The 25,026-nt window shown below is 54.0% G+C and overlaps 2 protein-coding genes across 5 annotated transcripts in view; one reads left to right on the top strand and one right to left on the bottom strand.

Moving 5' to 3' along the window:
- The window catches only part of PTPRU (protein tyrosine phosphatase receptor type U), a gene marked incomplete at both ends in the record, with an annotated part of 83,465 nt that extends 69,294 nt beyond the window's left edge, over positions 1-14,171 (bottom strand). For all 4 annotated transcript variants that reach the window (XM_080692560.1, XM_080692561.1, XM_080692562.1 and 1 more), the window contains one exon: positions 14,099-14,171. In XM_080692560.1, coding sequence (XP_080548686.1) covers positions 14,099-14,171 — 73 coding nt within the window. The remainder of the gene's footprint in view (positions 1-14,098) is intronic.
- A 5,402-nt stretch (positions 14,172-19,573) lies between these two features.
- MECR (mitochondrial trans-2-enoyl-CoA reductase) overlaps positions 19,574-25,026 on the top strand; it is a gene marked incomplete at its 3' end in the record, with an annotated part of 35,437 nt that continues 29,984 nt past the window's right edge. Inside the window, exon 1 of the mRNA XM_080692389.1 lies at positions 19,574-19,662. The remainder of the gene's footprint in view (positions 19,663-25,026) is intronic.

The raw sequence follows: 25,026 nt of genomic DNA, 5'->3' as shown, positions 1-25,026 counted from the left end.
TGGTGAGTCAACAGCCACAAATCGCGCCACGCCTGTCGGCTGCTGGTACATCCCCCATTTGACAGATGAGGAGACTGAGGGTCCGAGCGGTGAGAGCCTGTGTCCACAAGCTAGATCAGTGGTGAGCTGGAGCATCCAACAGACCCGGCCTGGATCTTGGTGACCATAGGCAGATCGCTTTCTTTTCTGAGTCTGTTTCCCCACCCATGCGTGGGGTTCCTGAGCATTCAGTGTGGCGATCTGCTCAGCACCATGTCTAGCATGTGCAAGCGCCTAGCGGCTCTTACTAAGCAGGCCTTGTGCCTACGTGAGGAACAGAGGCAGGATTTGAGTCCATGTCGGTCAGATGCCAAAGGCCTTGCTCCTCGCCAGAAATATGGGATGGAGCAAACCTCACCTGCTTCCCAGCTCAGAACCAGGGCGGAGGGGAACCACAGTAACTAGGGGTGAGGGGCACGAGCCAGGCCGGCAGCCAGTGGCGCCCCCTTTAGGAGGCTCTGCGTTCCATCTGTAGCAGTGGCTCCTCTTCCTGGTCATTTAAGTCACAGAAACACACCCCACGGGGCCACGCACGAAGAGGCTCGCTGTTGCTGGGCCCTTCCCAGGGCAAAATGACGAGATGTCGGCGTAAGGCTGGCACCCGGCAGACGGGATGAAGTCGCAGCCGGGGCAGACCCTGGCTCAGCTCTTTACCTCTTTGTTAAAATGCCCTGGTCAGCACCATGCCCTGTGGCTGCCAGGAGGCGGGCTTTAACCCCATCTGTACTGGAAGGGCCTCACTGTCCCTCTGGAAGACCCACAGAGCTTCACACAAAAAGGACATAGAACGAGGGATGGTCAGGGAGGGCTTCCTGGAAGAAGGGACAGCTGATTCCCACCTGACCAGGGGATCCCAAGCAATCTCTAGGATCCAGAGCCCTGGTTGGGCCTCAAGCCCTTCCTGTTTCTTCAAAAGTAACTAGGCCCCAGGATATCTCACTGAGGCCCTGGGGTGGCCTGGGAGTGCCAGCTCCCAGGCGTCCTCCTGACCATCCCGAGCCAGGCCACAGACCTGTCAGGCCTCCCAGACCGGCTGACCGTCTCAGATGAATGCCCAGACTGGGGTCTCTGCTGGAAGCAACCCAGACTGACTAGACTCAGCCAGAGTAGCACCCAGACTGACAGACTACAGTCACATGATCCCCAGACTGACTGACCCAAACTGGTGACCTTAGGCAGACTGATCTAGGTCAGGGGGCTCCCCATCTGGGGTCATTCTAGCCAGACACATCCAAATGGCCAAGACTACCTGACTTCTACCAAAATGCCCACCAAACTGACTGAGCCCAGAGCATCTCTTAGCCAGAGACCTATCCCAAGAGACCCGTCACTGACCATAGCCAGGGTGACCTCTCAAACTGCTTAACCCCATTCCCAGTGACCCCTTAGCCAGAACGATACCCTCTCCCCAGTCTACAGCCATCCTCAGCCCTGGGTCACTAGCCCTCACCCAGTTCCAGCTCCAGTCCTTAGGGGGTGACATCTCTAAGGTCAGGATCCCCAAGGAAAGCCACCCCCACTTCTCCCCAGCTCCCCACAGGACAGGGATGGGAGCAATCGGCTCTCAGTGCTGGAAGATCCCTGTCATCTCCAGCCTAGACGGAAGCTGAACTCCAGCTCTCCTAGGACCCAACTCCTGTTGGAGGCTGTGAACCGGGAGAAAATCTAAATCTGACGTTGGCTTCAGAGCCTCAATGGAGGCCAGGAATCCCCCTGAGCTGCACACAGTGTACACGCACCTGCACCCGCTCTAGGAAACACCAGTGACCACCGTGACTGGAGTCCCTCAGACCACGACACCCCTCCCCTGTTCCTCCAGAAGTTGCTCTGCCCCTGGCAGTGACCCCTCTGCAACTTGGAAAGTAGCTACTATTACTATTATAGCTACTATTCCTATTCTACAAGTGGAAATTAGACTTAGCCACATGCGGCGGCTTGCCCCAGACCATGCAGATAAAATGGGCAGAAGACCAAATCTAAACCACCCATCCTTATTTTTTTCTTTCAGTACTGTGGATTGGGGATTGAACCCCAAGGTATTCTACCTCTGAGCTATACCCTCAACCCTTTTTATTTTTTATTTTGAGACAGAGTCTCACTAAGTTGTAGAGGGTCTTGCTAAGTTGCTGAGGTTGACCTCGAACCCGTGATCCTCCTGCCTCAGCCTCCCAAGTACTGGGCTTACAGGGTGTGTCACCACACCCAGCTTAAACCACCTGTCTTTACTCAAGGAAATGGGGCACAAACAAAACAAGGCCCTGCTGTGCCCCCCGTGTTACTTCAGTATTGTGTGTTTGTTCCCTGGCAGTACCATGCACTATCACAGGCACAAGGATGAAAAGACTCCACCTTGCTTTCGGGGACCCCCCCCCCACACCTGAGGAGAGGCGAGGGAATGAGTCAAAGTAGAGAAGAGTCGAGGCTGGGCAGGTGCGAGGTGAAGCTTCCTACCCGAGGCTGCATGGAGCTCAGCCTGGAAGGACGCTCCGGCTAGAAGAGCGGGAGGAAGGGCACTGAGGCACAGAGCCCGCGGGGCAAAGGAAGTTTGTCAACAACACAGAGAGGAGCCCAGACTGGCTGAAGCCTTGCAGATGGGACTGGGAGGAGGCAGGGATCACCAATCCAGGGCCTCTTTTTGACTGAGGGGGTCCGCAGTAGTTGTTTGAGCAAGGAAGTGCAGGCGCTTAAAGGATAAAATGAGTGATCTGTCCTGTTAAGTGGGACAGACGGCTTCTCCAGAGCACAATAGGAGGAGGAGGGGGCTCAGGACCAAGCCACCAAGGTGTCCAGAGCCAGCTGTCAGGAAGTGGCAAGGAAAAGGGCTTCAATTCCCCCTCCTGGATGCAAACACAGGCTCCAATCTAACTCGGAGAGGAGCAGTGCACAGCACAGCGCAACCGTTCCCCTCCCCAACCCTGAGCTTGGAGACACAGTCTAAGTTACACTGGGAACAGGGAGAAGACCAGGCCTCTCCTCGGGCACCCCACCTCTGCCGAGGCCTCCCTGTGAGGGTGGGCTGAATCCACCCAGGACCCCACAAGCTCCCCCAACCTCAGCACAAACTGGCCCAGCTGCATTCCTCAGCTAATCTCCCCAATCTGCCCGGCGGTTGCTCAGGCAACCGCCTGCCACAATTTGGGAAGGCATGAGGCTGGGGATGGCTTATCCGCACCCGCCTGGCTCTGGACAGACTTGATGTCAGGGCAGAGCAACTTCTGGAGGGGATCATGGAAGGGGGTCTCCTGGTATGAGGGACTCCTCCACACTTCCATGTGTATGTTTCCATGCAGGTGTGTGTGCGTGCGTGTGTGTGTGTATGTGCATGCGAGTGCATGCGCTGTGAGAAGAACAGGACAGCTGGGGGACAGGAGACCTGGACCTTATTCCTGCTGTACCCCTGAATCGCTTTGTGACCTGGAGCAGGAGGCCTACCCCATCCAAATCCCGGCTTCCTCACCTATGAATGAGAATGGGGGCCACAGCGACTGCACTTGTGTGAGTACGCTTGTGATCAAGAATGACTGACAGGCCAAGAGAGGCCTCTGGGGAGGAGATGTGCGAGGGAAAGTATGGGTGTCTGAAAGCTAGGGTCTCCCAGGCAGGTGCTATGAATCACACCATTGTGGGCGTGTACATTACGCCTATGAGCAGAGGTATAGTGGCATCTTCGGTGGTAAGCATGTGTCTTGGGGAGGTGGGGGCATGTGCTGGGCTGAGGGAATTATGCATGTGCTACATATATGTGCATGTATGTGCACACGTGCACCAGACCTTCCTCACTCACACGGAATGGCGCTCTGGGCCCACTGCACCTGCAGCGGCCAGCAGTGTTTTCTGAAAACCCTGGGTAAATGGAGCCTGTTGGCAATGAGATTTTTCATTCCCTTTGGTTTGTCAATAGAACATCTAGTTCCTAAGGGGGGACTCTGAGAGAAACAAAACTTCTACCAACAGATTGTGAATCTGGAGGCTAGTATATCACCCAACCCCAGGCAGAGCCCCGCTCCTGGCCTGGGAACCCAGTGCAATCCCAGGGACAACACTGGCCTCTCTCCCCACCCCTGCTCTCAGTAGCCCGATCCTACCGTGGCCATTCTTGCCCAATCCAGGTTTCCATCCCAAATGCAGCTCCATGGCAGGCCTGTCTAGCCCCGGGGTTAGGGATGGGAGGCCTGTCCTCCCTTCCTGAGGTCAGATACTCTCTCTCAGGCCTTAGAACACCAACTCCAAGGCCCTGTATAGTGTATAGACCTCAGCAGTGGCTGGTCTTGTTGATGCCATGATGCCAGCTAGTCTGACCTTGGCCAGCAGCACCCAGCTCAGGGACCATGACTCTAGCCCCAGGGGCCTGGAGCCTACCTCGCCACTCTCAGGTCAACAAATCCAGACTAAGACCCAGTCTCCCAAAGCTGCTCCCCAGAGCCCCAACTAAGTCATGAGCAACAAATGACAGCGGGCTGGCCGCAACATGCCCATCTTCTAACCACCCAGACCCAACACGACTGCAGCCAGGGAGCTCACCCAGAGCCAGACACAGGCAGAGAAAGCTGGGCTAACGCCAACACGGAGCCTGACAAAGCCAGCATCTGCCCATCTCCATCCATCCAGGATGGAAGGAAGCCAACTGCAGCAGGGGCACTTATCCCAGGCCGGCTCCCCATCCCCATGACCAATGTGCACCACAAATCCCAGAGTCAGACGTGGGGCTGCCATACCGATGGTATAAAGGGAAGGCACAGGCCAAGGCTGGACACCATACAGAGGTGAAGGAAAGAGTGGAGGACTTGGCTGTACATGGGGCAGAGTGCACAGGTGCCCTGCAGGACATACCCTGCGTTACATAAAGACACGGGGCAGAGTAGCTGGGCGTGGCATATGCGCAAACCCATAGGTGGGAAGATCTGGCTTCACAAAGGTTCCTTGGAGAGGGGGTTGTGTGGGGCCTGATGTGGTGTGCTAAGGGTGCGATGCGGCAGCTTCACACTGCACAGGTGTAGAATTCGATTTCATAATATTTTCATAATATGGGGAGCAGTGTGCTCTACAGACATGGGGACGGCCTGGCAGAGCTGCAGAATGGAGCACAGAGATACCATGTCACTGTGGGCACAGCGCAGCGCTGCAGGAGGGCCAGGGCTGCACCAGGGGAGGAGCACAGAGTGTTAAGGTCAAGCCTCTTAGGTCTTCTCTTTGTCTAGACATTAGCACAGGGCCCAGCACAGAGCAGGAGCTCCACGTGCTCTCACAGAAAGGGTGTGGCCAGCACAGGCATACAGAACAGTACAGAGCTGCAGGAGAAGGAAGGATACAGCAGCCATTCAGAAAACAACTCCTGAGAAGTGTGGATCGATACAGACTTGAAGAGCGGAGTAGGTGCAGGCTCGAGGGAGGGGTAGGAAGCGGTACAAAAATGAAATACAACGGAGATGCTGTGTGAAACAGCGGGTTCGGTCCAAGACTCTGGGTCTGGAAATGCAACAGAATGCACACAACCTCCAACAAACAGATACGCCGCGAGGTACAGACCCTCGGCAGTAATCCTGTGCGGGGAACAGAAGGGATGCTGGGGACCCGGCAGTAGTGCTGCCCACCAAAAGCCAAGCCAGCTACACGTGATGGCGCACACCTGTAATCCCAGTACTTGGGAGGCTGAGGTGGGAGGATCTCAGGCTCAAAGCCAGCATCCGAAATTTAAGTGAGGTTCTCAGCAACCTAGTGAGATTCTATTTCCAAATACGAAATAAAATCTGGCTGGGGTTGTGCTTGGACGTAGAATGCCTCTGGGTTCAATTCCCAGCACCAAAAATAAATAAATAAATAAATCTGGGATCTCAGAAGTAGAATATCCCCGGAATTAATTCCTAGTAAAAAAAAAAAAAAATAGCCTAGCCAGTCCTAAAGCCCAACAAAGTAGTCCCAAGCTACAGTAAAGGTAAAGACTCCCTGAAGCCAGGGCATGGTGGTGCACATTTATAATCCCAGTACTTGGGAGGCTAATATAGAAGGATCGCAAGTTGGAGGTCAGCCTCAGCAACTTAATGAGGCTTTTAACAATTTGGCAAGACTTTGTTTCAAAATATATAAAATTGGGCTGAGGGTGTCCCTCAGAGGTAGAATGCCTCTGAGTTCAACCTCCAGTACCTAAACAAACAAACAAACAAACAAACAAACAAAAAAGATTCCCTGAACCCTGTGCAATGTGGAACGGAGTTTCTCTGGAGTTTCTCTGCAGTGAGGACGCTCAGTGCAAAGATGCTGTCCCCCTGGGGCTGCCAACAGGAACCTGGGAAAGGATGCCAGCCGACACCTCAGTGGTAAGACATATAGCAAAAGGCTCAGGTGTCTTAGGCAGCAACCTCTGATGCAGTGTAAGCCTTGGCTGGGTCAGAAGACACATCCCGCGCCGTGCTGTGGGTGCAGCAAAGCAGTGGGGCAAGACAGCTATCTGAGGCAAGGGTGCACTGTGTACACAAAATGCACCAGTGGAATGCAGGTGAGCTGTGCCTCCAGACAGGCAAATCCACATGCCCGGTGCAGCGCAGGTGCCCACTGCAAAAATGTAGTGCGGGACAGAGATGCTACCAAATGCAAAGGTGTAGGGTATGGTTGTGTCCCAGCTGTTGGGCGTGCAGTCCTATAATGCAAGGAGCTATGCACAAAATCCCAGAGAGTCCATCCGCGCCACGCCATCGCAATGCCGACGAGGGTACTGCAGTGTGGAACAGAAATGCCCCATGATGCAAACGTGCACGGTGGCTGTAGCAGCCATATGTTGATCTCAGATGTGACGCTGTGCGAGGGGCTCTGCCCAGAAACCCAGCAGAATCTGCCCTCCAAGGCCACACTGGCATCCAGTAGAATACTACAGCAGCAGAGAAGAGAGCTGCAGAGACAAAGGGCAGGACGACCGCAGGACAGAGGCAGGGAACACTAGAGAGTGCAGAGGTGAGTATACAGGAACTCAAGAGGCGCACGCACCCGACACGACGCAGAGTCCCACTGCACGTGCAGCATGGGGCTGAAATACAGTGCAGTGCAGACATGCTGGGTCCAGGGAGCCCAGAGCACACATCCTGGCAGATGAGAATCACCGCGCAGTGCAGACATGCGGTGTAAGGCAACCATGTGGCTCACTCAAACGTGCTGGGGGGAGGCTGGCAGAGGTCTCCCTGGAACACACTGGCTGGGAGGGGAACCCAGACTCCAGAGAACCCCATGCCTTTGGCTCTGCCAGGCTGGGCTGGCTCACCCCACAGCTGAGGGACCAAGGCCTCACCACCCTGTGGGCTTCTGCCACCCTGACCCCCACCCTCCAATCTTCCATCCAGTGGCTCTCCAAGGGCACAGGAGAAGCCACTGCCACCGCGGGGCACGCAGTGGAGAGCAGAGCACACTGCCCAGGTATTTATATCTGAGCAGGCCCCAGTGTGCTGGCAGGCAAACAATGAATTTGGATTCTGCTGAAAGCCTCTTGGACAATTAAAGCTCATCCCCTGGCTCCCGGCCCAGGGCAAGGCAGTGGGGCAGGACAGGGGAGACGGAGAGGGAGACCTGTAGGGTGAGACTCTGGCACCGGAAGTGGGGTGGACAGGACGGAGGAGAGCCAGACCCAGCCAACCTGGCTGGTCACTCCTACGCCACCGCTGTCACCTCCTCCTAGGCCTGGACTTCATCACAAGCCAAGAACAAACTTTTCTGAGCATATAGAAGGCCTGCGCACACTCACACACACACTTAATAATAGTTAACATTTACATGGTGTTTACCATGTGTCAGGACCTGCTCCAGACTAAATTTGTATAAATATAAAACATACTAAAAAATAAAATAAAATAAAAATAAAACATATCAAGCCAGGCGTGGTGGCACCTACTTGTAATCCCAGCATTCAGGTGACTGAGATGGGAGGATCACGGTTCGCGGACCGCCTAAGCAACTTAGCAAGGCCCTTCGCAACTCAATGAGACCCCCGTTTCACAAATAAAAAGACTAAAGCCCAACGTGGTGGCGCACGCTTGTAATCCCAGCACTTGAGAAGCTGAGACAGGAGGATCGCACAGGTTCGAAGCCAGCCTCGGCTACTTGGTGAGGCTTTCAGGAACTTAGTGAGACCTTGTTTCCAAACAAAATATAAAATAGGTCTGGGAGTGTAGCCCAGAGGTAGAAAGCCCCTGGGTTCCATTCCTTACACCACAACAAATAAATAAATAAATAAATAAAGACTACAAAATAGGGCTGGGGGTGTAGCTCGGAGGTACAATGCCCCTAGTACAATACCCCAGTACTGGAAAAAAAAAAAGAAAAGAAAAACACTGCCACACAAGCCACATGTGGTGTGATCTATTACCATCTGCATCTCCCAAATGGGAACACTATAAGGCCCAGAGAGGTCACACGTGCCCAAGTGTCACACAGCTAGGAGTGGTGGAACCAGGATTAGAACCCAGCTGGAGTGAGCCCCGAGCACATGCTCTAAGCCACCACACTCTACACCCAAACATATTTACCTTCTCGTACAGCCACAAGGATGCACGTGCATACACATGAAGAAATGATCCACACGCACACGCCGTGAACACACATCCTGAGCAGCATGCTTCCCACGCCCAGCTAAGACCCCCACCCTGTCCTGATCAGCCAGAAGCCCATCTCCCAGTTGCCACCTGTTGCCCCCAGCTGCCCCTCACCCCCAGCTGTCCCCCAACCCACCTGACCCCCCATCACCAGGTGTCCCATCCCCCAGATATATCTCCATCACCCGCTACCTCCCAGCCTCCAGCTGTCCCCCAGCCCAGGTGTGGCTTGCCCATCAGATACCCCAACAACACCCCTTCCCACCAGCCCACCCCAATTCTTCCCCTGGCTTTGCCCTCACACTCCCCAGCATCAGCAACCCCCAGAGGAGACCTCCTGTCTCCTCTTCCTTTCTGACTCAATACCAGGTCCTGGGATGAGCCCCTCGGGGGTGCTGGATCTGCCCAACACCTCCTGAGTCATCTAGAAGCTGTATCTACTACGTTGGTCACTCAGGGGTCCCCCGCCAGGGCTACCCAAGGACCTTTACCAGCCTGCCCATGACTGTCATCTGGGTCCCTGGGACCTCCCTCACCCTCTCCGAGCCTGACCTATGCATCCGGGGCATCACACTGAAAAGCAGTTAGTGGGGACCTGCCATATACAGGCCCTGGGGGCCAGAGATGACACACACTCAGCCCAGCACACGTGGGCTCCAGCCTCGTGGTGAAAGAAACACAGGATCACTGAGCATTAGGGAGGATCTGCCTGCCTGCCCTGGACCTGGGGAGGCTTCCCTGCATGAGAGCCAATGCATCTGGACGGGGGAGGGGTGTTCTCGGCAGCGGGCAGCGGGCTCCAGGGCCTGGGTTCTAGGCAGATGGGCAGGAGAGGGATCCAGGAGGAGAGCTATAATGTGAGGCTGCATCCGTGAGAAAGGGCTGGTCACTCCTGCGGGGGTTTGGATGGGTCTTGGGGAGGCTTCAGCGAGGGCAGAGGGAGTGGCAGCACCTGAGTCTGCCTTAGAAAGGGCCCTTTCAGGTCTCAGGGTGGCGGGAGCATTGCCGAGGCTGATGACTGAGGAGACCAAGGAGGGGTGACTGCCAAGGCCCAGGCAAGAAATCCAGAGGCCTGGGGGGAGAGGGGACACAACAAAACCTCTTCCAAGAGCCACAGAGTGCAGTCCTTCCACACTAATTCCACTCTCCGAGGAGCCCAGGCCTCCATAAAGCCATGTAGCCTCTGGCTCTAGACCAGCACTGTTCACAGAACCTGCGGTGAGGGGAAGTCCTTTACCTGCAGCAACAAGTACCCTAGTCACCAGCAACAAGTGGCTTTTTTTTTTTTTTTTTTTTGTACTGGGAACAGAACTCAGGGGTGTTCATTCTACCTCCAAGCTATACCCCAGCCCTTTTTATGTTTTATTTTGAAACAGAAACTCACTAAATGGCTGAGGCTGGCCGCGAACCTGCGATCCTCCTGTCTCAGCCTCCCAAGTCCTGGGATTACAAGAGTATGCCATTGCTCCCAGCAACAAGTGACTCTTGAGGACTTGAAATCTGGCTGGTGCAGCCAGGGGATTCAATTTTTATTCTAATTAATTTTAACTAACGTGAATATACAAGCCCCCTGTGCCTGCAGCTCTGTACTAGACAGTGCAAGAGGTTAACACTTGCATCAGGACAGACCGCTCCGCTGGACGAGGCAGCTCAGGACCTGGCTGTGCCCACTCTCTCGTCACCTGGAGGGGCACGGCGGCACCGAGACACTGCCCACCCAGGCAGCTCCATCTCCTGACAACCTCCCACCAGGCCCCTGGGGTCACAGCAGCTGGTCCCGCCCCACTCTAAGTTCAGGTCCCGCTGACAGGCCACACTTAGGTCCCCTGTCCTGGGCCTCAGTCACACACACACACACACACACACACACACACACCCTGTAGCTGTGCAGATGCCAGGGTCACACACCCTCACACCTTGGCCTCCCCACCCCCGCCTGCAAAGGTCAGCACCCTCGTCCCTCCCTCCAGCTCCCTCCAGCTCGCAAGCAGCCAAGACAGAGGCTGTGACTGAGGACTGCGGGAGGGTCCACCCCGCCCGGGCCGTCCCTCCTCCCAGACGCTCAGCCTGACCGTTAGGACTCGAAGCCTCAACGACCGCCTGGCCTCATTACAAAGGACTGAGACTGGGGCCTGGACAGGCCCAGCCAGCTGCTAAGGCTGGCGGGGGGAGGAGCCCGGAGGGGTGTCCAGCAAGGGGCTGGGGAGGGGCCCACAGGCCAGAGACCCACCCCTGTCGGTCTCTGCCAGGGACTTCACCGCCTCTGCTCCCAGCTCCCAGGTGGTACTTTCGACAAGGCCTTTCAACAACATAGCACCATCCCCCAGCAGAATTTTCCAGATTCTTGGAGGGAAAACCTCTGCCTTCAATCTCTAGTCAGTGGAGTCAGTGCGCCCCCATCTGGCGTCTCCAGCTTTGAACTCGACCCACTTGGTTTCATTCACTCTTTCATGCCATATGCATCTACTTACACTAGATGGTTCAGGCCTGTACCTGGCGCTAAAGATTAAGAGGTCCCCGTCCCTGTCCTCACAGAGCTCACAGGCTGGTAAGGGAGACGGGACTAACACAGTGTGGTTATAATAATTACAATGCGGTGTAAGAATCCAGCCAATCCCTCTCCCCTTCCTGGGCTAGGCCAGAGAACAGCCCGGGAAGGCTTCGGGGAGGAGGTGATGTCTAAGCTGATTGCTGAACAAGTTGTGGGCTGCAAAAGGTGGGGTTGCAGAGTCCTGGGGAGAAAGCACAATGTTGTTGTGTATGCAAAAGTCAGGGGGTGCAGTGGGCGGGGGGTGCAGTGGGGCACAGGTGAGTGGGTCTGGCTGGCCAGCCCACAGGATCACAGAAGACAATGGGGCTGGACCGAGGCAAGAGACTGGGGCCAAGGAGGAAGGACTTAGCCCTGAAGGTGGTGGGGAGTTTTCAAAGGGCTTTAATCAGGGTTGAAAACGTGCATTTTTAGGCAGATTTCAAGTACCCACCATGACAGGAAGAGGTCGGAGCCTTCCTGCAGGAGATAGATGGCTGAGGATGGAGAGGAGGCAGGTGAGACCTGGCAGGCATTAGGACAGGGCTCAGCAGGAGGCAGAGGGTGGCTTGGAGGAGGGAATGGGGGAGGCGGGGGAGGGCACCTGGCACCAGGCAACTCTGGCCAACCCCATGGCGCATGGGACGGCAGCCCCACAAGCCCCGCTGAGCTGGTGTTAGCTGGGAAGGGCAGCAGCAGGCCCCCAGCAAGCAGGCTGTCCGCCCTGGGCCTTCCCTGCCTCCAAGCTGGGCAGCAGAGCTCAGCGCGCGGTCCTGGCCACTCACAGCTTCCTCTTGGGCTCTGTCCCTCCCTCAACCCTAGGGCGCAGGGTGGGCTGCTTGGACAAGCCTTTATTGCCCAACCTGAAACCACTGGGCAGACTCTGCCTCATTCCTGCCTGCCACAACTTCAGTGGCCAAAAGGACAACACGGGCTGGTGCACAAGGCAAATAAATCACTGCCAGGTTCGCAGTAACTTACTCAGAGGCAAAGACGCTGCCTCCCAGGAAACCAGGAGCAGGCAGGGGGCTGGGGGCTTGGGAAGTGAGGTTACTGGCCCCGGCGCACACTGGCAGGGAGACGGGGCAGAGGCAGACTCTGAAGGCAGGTCCCGCTGGCTTGCAACCTTCTCGCGCATATTTGTTCCTTATCCCTTCCCCGCAGGGCCTTTCCTAACAATCTTCAAGTACCAGACGGCATTGGCAAGGGCCAAAAGGCAGGCGCGTCAAGAACGGAAGTGGCTGTTCTAGGTCTCACTCCCAAACCTCGGGCCTACACCACCGCGGGCGGGTGCCAGTTTGCAGAATCCAGGTGACTGTGGGGTGCGGTGGGTTTGGGGGAACTTGAGCACCGCGGGGTCAGACCTCAGGGTGGGGGCGGGGCACAGTCGCCGCAGGGCCGGGAGGAGGCAGGGACACCCCGAAGGCGGGGCCCGAGGTCAAAGCTAAAGCTGTGTGCAACCCCGGAGCCCCAGGGCGAGGCCCCAGCGCCGGGCCGCGGCCGGGCGACCCGAGCCCGAGAGGCCCAGGCTGCCCGGGGCCGTGAACCCGATCCCGGAGCCCGGCCGTCTCGGGCAGGCGGCCAGGACCCTCTCGGCGGGCAGAGGCTGCCCCGTGCGTGTCTCGGCTGGAGTCCCGCCGGGGCGGCTCCCGGTCACTCGGCGCGGGGTGGCTGGGCCGGCTGGGGGGCCACGGCCTGCGATCACGGCAGGCCCAGGGCGGGCGGTGGGACTCACACACGCACACGCACACACACACACACACACACACACACACACACACACCACGGACACACGGTCCACAGCACACACCCGATGCACACGCGGGCAGACACAAGCCTGGACACACACCCAGACAGCGACACCCCCCCCCCGCCCCGAAGACACCAGACTCGGAAACACGCAGCCTGGGCGCGGGGCACACGTACACACTCGCGCACGCACGCTCCCGCGACCGGGCAAAGTTGCGGGGCGACCGAGGAGCGTCCCGGGAGACCTGCGGGCTCGCCGCGCCCTGCGCCTCGGGAGGGGGCGCCGTCCCGCCCCGGCCGCCCGCGCCGCGCCGAACTTGCGAAACAACAACCGCCCGACATGTCCGCGGCCCAGCCTCCTCCTCCCCGGCCTCGGCCCGACCCGATCCGCCAGGGCCGCCGCCGAGACAACTTGCCCGGCCCGAGCGCCGCGCTCGCGCACACACGCGCGCGTGTACACACATGCACACGCGCGTGCACACGGACGCACATGCACAATGCCCCACACGTGCACACACGCACACACATGCACACACGCACAGCCGCCCCCTCGGGCCCGGGCACACGGCCGCGGCCCGGGCGCGCACCACGCTCGCAGCATTCCTGGACACGCGGCCGCACACGCATTCCCCGCACACTCGGCTGCGCCCCGACCCACACGGCCCCCGGCGGCGCGCACCCCACACCCGGACACTCCCACACGTTCACACCCCGCACACGGCACACTCGGCCCGGGCCCCTTCCCACGCCTGCACACGTACGCACACTCGGGCGGGAGCCACAGAGCATTCGCGGCACACGCATAAAACAAACACACAGCCCGCTCTCGGACACACAGCAGCACCCCCGGCTGCGGCGTACGAGATGCAAACAAATGCAACACATTGGCAGGCAGACACAACTCCGAACACACGAGCAAACTCAGAGGCACACACCACCGACGGGGCCGCGCGGACGCTGCCCACGGACGGACACACGGGACGCTGCCCACGACCGGCGCCTCGGTGCACACACACTCCCCAACACACTCGTGCGCACACACGCCTCTGCTTGCACACACAACTACGGACACACAGCACTCCGGCCACACGGCCCCGGGCACCCGGCCGCACGCCCAGCGCTCGGGCACGCCCCGGGGCGCCCGCCGCACACTTTCTCCGAGCTGCGCCACGGCCGGGCTCGCGGGCCGCCTGCCGGGGCCGCGGCTTACCTGCCGGGCTCTCGGTCTCGGGCGCGCAGAGCTGCAAGGTGAGTGCCAGCACCAGAGCCTGCGCGCGGGCCATGGTGGGGCCGCGCCCGCCCCGGGGCCCGGGCGGGGGGCGCCGCCGCCGGAGCCCGAGCCGAGCCCGCGGCGGGCGAGCCGGAGCCGGAGCGGAGCGGCGCGGCGCAGAGCGGGACTGGCGCCGAGTCCAGAGCGGGAGCCCGGGCGAGCGGGGCGCTGACGTCAGGCCGGGCCGCGGCTCCCGCGGTCTCGCGGCGCCCCCTGCTGGCCGTGGCGCGCGCGGCTGCCCCGGCCCGCCACCCCGCGGCCCGCGCGCCCCTCCCCCACGCCGCACCCCGGGGCGGCCCGGCCTGGACGCTCTCCAGCCTCTGCACGCGCGGGCTACCAACATTCTCGGGCGAGTTCCGCTCACCGCCCACCCCTGGCTCCCGCAGAGCGTTCTCGGGGTCAGTAGTGACCCAGGCACAGGTGGCCTCTCTTTTCTAAGGGATGCTTGAGTTTCTCTACCCAGGCCCTTGCGAATACACACAGGGACCCGGCGCTCATCTCCTACCAAGAGCGACTGTTGAGTCTTTAGAAACAGGTTTAGAAAGTTCCATGATGGACTCCACCTCCCTCACTAACCCTCCCTGGTCTTACTCTGCCCTCTCGCTGCACAGGTTATGTAGCGAGACAGGGGCCTATGTATACCTTACAAGCTCTTGCACAATGATCTGCAAAGCAGGTGCCCATTACTACATAAAAGCAGGCGCCTTTTCTATGCTTTCCCCGCTGGGACTCAGTCTTCACCCTACTACGGTCGCCTTGCACAGCTGAGGGGACTGAGGTACAGAGACAGACGGTGGCTTCTGCAGGCCTGCCAGCTGGCTGGAGACAGCACCGAGATTTGAATCAAGATCACCTGGCTTGAACTGAACAGGAGCTGAGACCTGTCTCCCATCTGGAAACCCATTCATTTCACAAATACACGGCAGTGCCCCATTTATTCAACGATGGCTAGAGACCACAGTAAAGATCTAAAACAGACCCCCCCAAATCCCTCTTTCATGAAGCTTGCATTCCAGGGGGAAGACAAGAACTACAAACGCAAAAGCAAATCCTCTGTTGTATATTCCGTATCACTGTCTCATACACCAGGGAGTTTGGGGGAACCTAGAGTGAGGGCAAAGATTGTTGCAATTCTAAACAGAGTGCCTATGCGATGGATTCAACGTCTCCACCTCGGGAGCGTGAGCTCACTTAGGGAAGGACTTCGTCCTGTCCCAGTGCCTGGTACCGGGCGGCCGGTGCTCAGTAGACACTGAATGTATACCTGTTATGTGAGTGAATCCAGACGTGGCCCTCGCCTCCATGAAGCTTACATTCTAGAGGGGGAGACCAACAGCAAGTGTAAATAAATATATAACTACACCGTGAGATATGCGCTCTAAAGGAAATGGACAGCCTGCTGTGATAAAGAACACGAGGAGCCAAGCGTGGTGGCACACGCCTGTAATCCCGGTACTTGGGAGGCTGAGACAGGAAGATTTCAGGTTCAAGGCCAGCCTCAGCAACTTGGCAAGACCCTGTTTTAAAATAAAGAAACAAAATAGGGCTGGGGTGTAGCTCAGAGTTAAATGCCTCTGGTTCAACATCTAGTGAAAAGGAGGGGGAGAAAGAGGAGGAGGAAGAGAAGGAGGGGGAGGAGGGGGAGGAGAAAGGAAAGGAGGAGGGTAATCCACTTTGAATAAGATGGTCCAAGAGGACTTCTCTGAGCAAAAGAAATTATGCAGCTGGGCATAGTGGCTGTCATCCCAATACTTGGGAGGCTGAAACAGAAGGATCTCAAGTTCCCGGGGCTGCCTCAGCTGCCTAGTGAGGTCCTCTGCAACTTAGTGAGACCTTGTTTCAAAATAAAGAAAAAATATAGGACTGGGGGGTGCGGCCCGGAGGTAGAATGCCCCTGGGTTCCATCCCCAGTACCAAAAAAAAAAAAAAAATGCCACTGGAGCTGAGCCCTAAAATATGAGGAGCCAGTTTCATGGAAAACAATGGAGAAGAATATTGTAGTCAGAGGGGGCAACCTGTGCCAAGACAGAAGCTAGTGGGGTTGGGGAGTGCCAGGAGGCCATGATGGCTGGAAAGGCGTGAGTGGGGAGAGGAGGGGAGCCAGGTGCAGCTAGAGAGGTAAGCAGAACTCGCAGATCCTGCAAGAAACTATGGGCAAGAAAGGAGCTTTGGCTTAACCCCTACGAGCGATGGGAACCACTAAACAAGAGTTCTCCTCTCTATTTATTTATTTATTTATTTATTTATTTATTTGCAGCTAGTGAGGGACAGACACTGGACAGAGCCTAGGAGATGGGGCGTAGGTTAGTCCTCTCCAGGCTGGCCCGCACGGAGGCTGGCACACCCGGAAGCTGCCCCGGGGCTGCAGGAGGCAGAGCCGAGCTCCCTGGTCTCCTCCCTGTGAGCACCGTGCTCCAGGCTGAGAGAGGGAAGGGAGCAAAAGTCACAGAGTAGCCAAGAACCAGAGGTAGAGAATTCAACACAGGGGCCCAAGGAGACGCAGGCAAAGCGAGAAGAGGCTGGGAAAGAAACAGGAGCAGATGCTGGAGCAGAAAAGAGACAGGCTGCTCAGGAAGGAGAGAAAAACCGGCGAACAGAAGGAATGGCCAAGGCTGCTGTTTGCAGAGGGCGCTCACAGGAGCCTCAAGGCAGGAGTCTACCAGCATCTCTCTTTATGGGTGTGTAAGCTGAGGCTCAGAGTAGAAACTTGAACCCAGATCTGACAGATCCCACATCCCTGTGCTCCTGCAGGAGACGGCAGCAGAGATGATCATAGAATCAGGAAGACAAGCCGGGCATGGCGGCACACACTTGTAATCCCAGCATTCAGGAGGCTGAGACCAGAGGATCGAGGTTCGCGAACAGCCTCAGCTACTTAGTGAGGCCCTCCACAACTTAGTGAGAGCCTATTTCAAAATAAAGAATAAAAAATAGAGCAGGGAGTGTAGCTCAGAGGTCGAATGCCCCTGGGTTCCATCCCCAGACCCACCCAAAAAAAGAAAGAAAAAAAAATGACAGTACAAGTAACAGGTAGATGAAAAGAAAACATTCTACTTCACCTTACAAAACATTCTGTTTCACTTCAAAAAGACTACAAATGAGGCGGCGGAGACAGGAGGATTGCAGGTTCAAGGCCAGCCTCAGCAACTTAAGCGAGACTCTCGGCAGCTTAAGATCTTCTTTCCAAATAAAAAGGGCTGAGGGTGTAGCTCAGAGTTAGAATGTTCTTGGGCCCGATCCCCAGTACCACAAACAAGCAAACCCACAAACATCTATTATCCTTGAGAGAAGAAGAAAGAAAGCAGGGAAGTCCTGACCCAGAGTGACCGGCCCTAATTTAGGGAAAAGAAGACGACACGGAGCCGGTGCCCGGCCAGGAGGCAGGAAGCTCGATTACCTGCAATTCATGGAATATTCACGACACCTCCCTGTGCCAGGACGCATACTGAGTGTCATGGAGATGAACCAAACACAGCCCCACGTGGGCCCGGGCGGGAAGTGGGCACGTGAACAACTGAGACAGCGTCCTAAAGGTCATAACCCTGTCCACCTGAACACAGAAAACTGGGTTCCACCCTCAGTACCACAAAAATAAATAAATAAATAAACAATACAATGCTTTACACATGGAACCTGGGGTGTGTGTGTGTGTGTGTGTGTGTGTGTGAGAGAGAGAGAGAGAGAGAGAGAGAGAGAGAGAGAGAGAGATACTGGGGGTTGAACCCAAGAGCATTTTACCTCTGAGCTATACCCCCAGTCCAATTTTATTTATAAAAATTTTTTGTAGTACTGGGTATTGAACCTAGGGGTTACCTCCACGTTATACCCTTATCCCTTTTAATTTTTTGTTTTGAAACAGGATCTTACAGCCGGGCGTGGTGGCGTACCCTTGTAATCCCCGCGCTTGGGAGGCAGAGACAGGAGGATCGCGCAGGTTCGAAGCCAGCGCGCTGGCTTAGGAGACCCTGTTTCCAAATAAAAATGTAAAAATAGGTCTGGGAGTGTAGCCTGGAGGTAGAACCCAGGGGATTACAAGCATGCGCCACCACGCCCAGCTTCTAGCATTGTTTTAAATGATTCAGGTGAATAATATCGCATGTCAACTTTATCAGATAACCAGATAACCAGAAACAGATAACCAGCCCCAGATTTGGGGATTTTGTTGTTTTGTGCAGCCCTGGGGATTGAACCCAGGGCCTCACACATGCTAAGGCAAGCAATCTGTCACTGAGCTACATCCCCAACCACATATCCTTCTCAAAGGCGCTGGATGGCAAGCTTTGGGACAGCAAATCTGCTCCTTCAAAGGCCCGGCTGTCTCAGAGTCTGTTCCCTGAGTCACCTGCATCGTAATATTCTTGGAACCTCACGTGATTTTTACGCACACCGATTTTGAGTCGCAGGACTAGCTCCAACAGCACCTCCTCCGGGGGGCCCCAACCCCTGGGGAGCCTGTCTTCCTCAGACACTCTCTTCAGACACCCCTCTTCTTCAGTGCACTCTGGCACGTGCTAACGTTAACCTGGGGCTTTAGTTATAGTCGTCTTCCCCACACCAAAAATAAGCCCTCGCTTATTTATGGGACTCTAGCTTTTAACCAAGAATTGCCAGTTTCCCATTTAAAATGCTACACGGTGAGCATTTTGAAAAGGCACCCTCCTCTTGTCATTCCTCCCTTATGTATCTGAACACTTAACTTTTTACGATGTGTTTTTCTGTCCGGGATAACATTCTCCTCTTATTTCATCCAATCCTCCTAAGGATCTGAAGTGAGGTGTATTAACACCACTGTACCGAGCCAGAACGTGGCAAAGCTAGGGATCTGAACCTACTCACCCCGGTACCCTGGCTTCCATACCAGCTTATATCTGCACTACTCGATGTAGGAAAGTAAACCTTGGTCCTGTGTCTTTCCAGAGTAAGTGGGATCAAATAAAATAAATACCTTAAAAGACCTGGTACAGTGAGGCCCTTAATAAATGTGAGGAGGAGAAACTGAGACTAGGAGAAAGTAAATGACTTTCCCCAAATCAAACACCAAACAGAGGCTGGACCCACAGCTGTAAACCAGTCCCGGCTTCTCAGGTTGGAAAAGCTGCTCAGACAGGCTCTGACCTGCTGCAACTCCCCAGGTCCCTTCACTTTCCACCCTTGGGACCAGCGTCGTCTCGCAGGCGCCCTCGCGCGGACAACAGAGGAAGTACAGAGCCCTTTAAAGACGTGGGAGGGCGTGGTCACACCGAGGGGCGGGGCGGGGCTAGAGGCGGGCTCGGGGAGATGACGTTTCCGAGCGCGCCGGGTTCTGTGTTGGCCGGAAGCAGCATGTGGGTCCGCTGTGTGTTGTCGGGGGCGCGACCCTCGATGCAGGTGCCGCAGGGGCTGCTCGCAGCTTTGCCTTGGCGCTGCCCGGGTCGTGCTGTCTCTTCCTATTCCGCATCCTCCCATCCCTCCCGGGTCCGGGCGCTGGTCTATAAGAACCACGGGGATCCAGCCAAGGTCGTCGAGTAAGAGACGGCGCCGAAATGGGGGAGGGCACTGGGGTTCCTGGAGGAGTTTAAGACGAGCTATGGACTGAGAAGGGAGGGTCAGGGTTCGGGGAAGCGGGCAGAGAGCTGCTGACCCAAACTGAAGTCTAGGGTGCAGTTTGGTAGCTCTGAAGGTCCACGTTTCGCGGTAGCCGAAGATTCAAGAGGCACAAGTATTATTCTTAAAGGCTAACGTTTATTGATTATTGTGTGTCGGACAGTGGATGCTCTGGTCTAATTGTCATGACAACGTTGGGGTAGTTGCAGGATTTATTCCCACTTGTGGATGAGAAAATTGAGGCATGAGTGTGGTAAAATCACTTTGCCAAGGTCATACAGTCAGTAAGTTTGAGTCACTGACTGCCTAGCTGCCTTACCTTTAGTTCTTGCTCTCGTGATTTTTGGAGGGGTTTTCGTAATACTTTTACATCCATTTGGATCTTCACTTCTCAATTAATTAGGTAATTAGTGATTGGAACAGGGACTGCAATTCGTGGCTTGTCTACTGTCTCATATGAGAGTCTCTCTCTCGATCTCTCTCTCTCTCTTGCACCATATGTGCACCTTGGCCTCGTTTAGAAGAGCTGTTCCTGGAACCATTTAAACTTAAAGCCTTTTCATAGCTGTTCGATTTTGGACAACCCATTTAACCTCTCTAAGCCCTCTAACTTTTATGACCTCTTAAATTTCTCTTGGATCTTAATTCATAATTTTTGCATGTGGCTGATAAAGACAATATGTGAAATGCCAACTACTAATAAAACTGCACATAAATAGCCGTTCAAAAGGGCTGTTGGGCTGCTGGCGTGGAGCTAAGGCAAACGGTCAGATCTGGGAATCAAAATTCTTGGAGTCAAATCTTTCCCATACTTGCCCTAGCTGTGTGTGTTTGGCAAATTACTGGAGTCCTCTGAGCTTGGGTTTCATCATGTTTAAAAATGGAGCTGGGCATGGTGGCACATGCCTGTAATCTCAGTACTTGAGAGGTTGAGACAGGAGGATCACAGGTTTAAAGCCAGTCTCAGCAGCTTAGTGAGGCCCTCAACAACTTAGCAAGACCCTGTTTCAAAATAAAAAATAAAATAGGGCAGGAGGTGTAGCTCAGAGGTAGAACAGCCCTGGATTCAATCTCCACTACCACAAAAACAAATAATTAAATATGAAGACAATGCAGACATAGTTCATAGGGCTAATCACCTAAGTGTAATCTGAAGTTCTCAATCAAAAAAACACTGGCATACTCTCCCACAGTGCACTGTTCACAACTCTGATTCCAAGCAAACTGTTTTTCAAAGGATAGGCAAACAGAATTATTGGAATGGTTAGAACCTAGGCTAGAGTTTAGGACAGGGAAAGAAGATAAGCCTCAGATAAATTCAAGGTTCCTCACTGCCTAGTCACATCCACCTTTAGAGCAATTAGAAGGAATATCAAGAAGACATTTCAAGCCTGGCGTGGTGGCACATGCTTGTAATCCCAACATTTAGGAGACTGAGATAGGAGGATCGCGGTTCACAGACAGTCTCAGCTGCTTAGGCCCTTTGCAACTCAGTGAGACCCTGTTTCCAAATAATAAAAAAAATAGGGCTGGAAGTGTAGCTCGGAGGTAGAATGCCCCTGGTTTCCATCCCTAGTACCGCAATAAAACAAACCAAAGAAGACATTTCAGAGACTTGGGGTGTATATAGCCCAGTGGAAGAGCACTTGTCTAGCATGTGCAAGAAGGTGAGTTTGGTCCCCACCACTACAGGGGCGGGGGGGGGGGAGGATTGAAGACACATTAGTAAATAAGCCTGAAGTTGTGTTTTGATTGTAGGTAATAAATCATCCTGTCCAAGAGGACATCCCCCTGAGGTCTGTGCTGCAATGAGCTAGTAATACTTTCATAAGCATGCTTCCGTTTCCAGGAAAACATCCCAAATGAGAAGCATGCTTCCGTTTCCAGGAAAACATCCCAAACGAGAAGGATGTAGTGTCTCTCCACGGGACTTGTAATTTACATATCTGGTGCTGGATCTGCCACAAAACAGGTACTTCCAGCTGGGCATGGCAGCACATGCCTGTAATCCCAGTACTTGTGAGGCTGAGACAGGAAGATCATGGGTTCACAGCCAACCTCAGCAACTTAGCGAAGCCCTCTGCAATTTAATAAGACAGGACCCTGTTTCAAAATAAAAAAATAAGACAGATGTGGTGGCACATGCTTGTAATCCTAGTACTTGGGAAGCCGAGACAGAAGGATTACAGGTTTGAGTACAGCCTCAGCAAGTAGTGAGAATCTCATCAACCCCGTGAAACCCTGTTTCAAAATTCAAATAAAATAGGGCTGGGGGTGTAACTCAGAGGTAGAATGCACCTGAGTTCAATCCCCAGTACCACAAAAAAATTTTAAAAAGGTGTTCCTGTAATGTTAGTTAAATCTGAATCTAATCCCATTAATACCCCTTTTATTAAATTCTGCTGCGGTGATGAGGAAGTCCTGGAAAAGTTAAACAGCTGAGTGCAGTTGCCTCCTGATTGATTTCAGGGAATCTGAAACTGGTTGGTTTGTCTGCAGATCCCTCTTTGGGAAAAAAAAAAAGACAGCTTCTCTTGTATCCTCATGTATAATTCCAGTGATTTTCCTGAAGTTCAAAACATGATACTTCCACAAAGCATTAAATTCAACCTTGGCTCATAACTCAGTCTCCTGTTATACTTTAGAAACAATATTTTCGACCAGGCCTAAGCGGTGCATGCCTGTAATTTCAGTACTTAGGAAGCTGAGACAGGAGGATTGCAGGTTCGAGGACAGCCTCAGCAAGCAGTATGACTTTGATCAACCTAGGGAGAGCCTGTCTCAAAACAAAAATAAAAAGGGGCTGGAGGTGTAGCCCAGAGGTAGATTGCCCCTGAGTTCAACCCCCAGTACCATAAAAAAGAAAAGAAAAAAAGAATATTTTCAGGCCCTAACCCTTGTTTCCTAAAGCTCTGCAGGTCTCCAGGTGACCGCGGCCCAGCCAGGGTGGAGAGCCTGTGGAGAGATGGTCAAGCAAGCAGAAATTCTCCTTCTGTCCCCAAAGGGCACCTTTCCCTTCTAACATAGATTTGGGCAGCTTTACTTGTATGGGCTGAGGCCAGAGACCAGGATTCTCTTTGTAGTCATGTCTTAGGAGGTTTAGGGTAACCACACTGTCACAGAAAGAATCAGGTGTCCTTTACACATCCCGGTGGCTGGGCTTCTGGATGTCTGGATCAGGTTACACTAGTAAGTTCTGGGGCTTAACCCTGAGTGCAGAGTACTCCCAAACCGTTGTGGTTTGTGATGCCTGCACCCTGGGCCAGGGCTCTGTGAGCAGGAGGAAGGGAATGAGGACTGGTTTGCTCAGATCTGAGGGGTTGCAGAACGCAAAGTGAGGCCTCCTGTTATCGTACCTATGTTCCAATACCCCTGCTTTCATTTCTGTTTGCCCCTCAAACATCTAGTTCTTGGCATCTTCCCGTCTGTTTCATTCCCTTCCTCCCCAAGTGGGCCTCCCTAAATAAGCACTTGGGCCTTTTTCATTGAAAGTTATTGAACTTCTAAATGAAATCAGATTGTGCAGAAAAATTAAATTCTAGAAATATTAGAGGGCCCCAGGGCCATTGTTCCTCATGCATTTCTGGATTCTCTCAAATAGTTTCCCAAAACCTTAATGTCCTTGTTCTGTTTTTTCCCCTGAAAGGCCCTTTAGAACTTTGCTGATCTCTGGGTGCTGTGGTGGAAAGAGCTCTCATCTGTTGTATACCTACCATGTAGCAAGCACTGGGCTAAGTTCTCCACATACAGTATGGAAATTAAAGTCGCGATATGACTGAGAGTGAAGCTTATTAGTAGAATACTTGCCTATCACGTACAAAGCCCTGGATTCAGTCCCCAACACTGCAAAAAAACAAAACAAAAAAAGCAGTAATCCAATTTGGTCATTGTTACCCCTGTTTTACAGATAAAGAAACTGAGACTCAAGAAGACTGAAAGGCACCTGCCCAGGATTGTCCAACTAGGATTCCCATTCTTCATTAAAAGTCCTTGACAGCCGGGCACGGTGGCGCACGCTTGTAATCCCCGCACTTGGGAGGCGGAGACAGGAGGATCGCGCAGGTTCGAAGCCAGCCGCACTGGCTTAGGAGACCCTGTTTCCAAATAGAAATATGAAAATAGGTGTCTGGGAGTGTAGCCCAGAGGTAGAAGGGTTTCCAGGAACCCCAGTGCCACCAAAAAGTCCTTGACAGAGACCTAGGCCTGAAGAAACCAGGGCAATTATCTGAAAGATTTTTTTTGGGGGGGGGCGGGGTCTGGGGATGGAACCGAGAAGCATTTGACCTCCAAGCTACACCCCCTGCCCAATTTTTTATTCTTTATTTTGAAACAGGGTCTCACTGAGTTGCAAAGGGCCTTAAGTAGTAGTTGAGGCTGTCCACGAACCGCAATCCTCCAGTCTCAGCCTCCCAAATACTGGGATGACAAGCGTGCGCCACCATGCCTAGCTCATCTAAAAGATTTTTTGAGAATGAAATACATGGCAAATTTTGGGATAAAATTGGTCGGAAGAGAAAGAGCAGTTACAGGTCATTCAGGTGCTGCTCTTCCTAGAGAGGAAGAAAGGCTGCCCTCTGGCCCCTCCTCTTTTCAGGTCCTGATGCTGTTATAGGATAGCATCCTGATCGGGTGCTCTCAGCCCACTGCTGGTACAAGAAAAAACTAAGCTGGAAAACCACTGGACACATGCCCACTCTGCCGTAAGACAGATAAGCTGTGCCCCCGGCTGGTGGGTAGACTGTTAGAGCTGTGGGCACTGTTTATTCTCAGGGGTTTTTTCCTTTTTACACCTGTTATCAGTTTAAAACCAACACTTTGTGCATGTAATTTGGTTTTAAACCAGTATGATAGTACTTTAAAACTTTTTAGTATTTTGGTTTGGTGCTCTGTTGAGGGCTCTTTCTCTTTCTCATTGTCATGAACGAAGGGAACAGAAACCGAACTTTTAAGTTAGCTAGCTAGTATTTATTCTTTGAGAGCTGACTAAGTGCCAGGCACTGAGAATGCAGAGACAGTTTGTGATCTGTGTCCTTAGGAAACACCTAGTCTAGCCCAGGAGACAAATCGCCATAGCCCGGTGGAGTAAAAGGTATGATGGAATAGGTTTAAAAGTACAGTGGACACTCAGAAAAGGGCTCCTGATCCTCTCAGGGAAATCAGAGAATGCTTTCTCTGAAGACAGGAGGCCTGAGTCCTACAGGAGATTGGGTAAACCATATATGAGAAGAGAAAATGTAGAAATGGTTCAAGCAGAGGTACTTGCATGTGCAAAAACCCAGAGGGAA

This window comes from Muscardinus avellanarius (assembly GCF_963383645.1).
Source record: "Muscardinus avellanarius genome assembly, chromosome: 3".
Classification (NCBI taxonomy): Eukaryota; Metazoa; Chordata; class Mammalia; order Rodentia; family Gliridae; genus Muscardinus; species Muscardinus avellanarius.
Note: the sequence above shows the minus strand (reverse complement) of the source record. Positions and strands in the feature narration are given on the sequence as shown.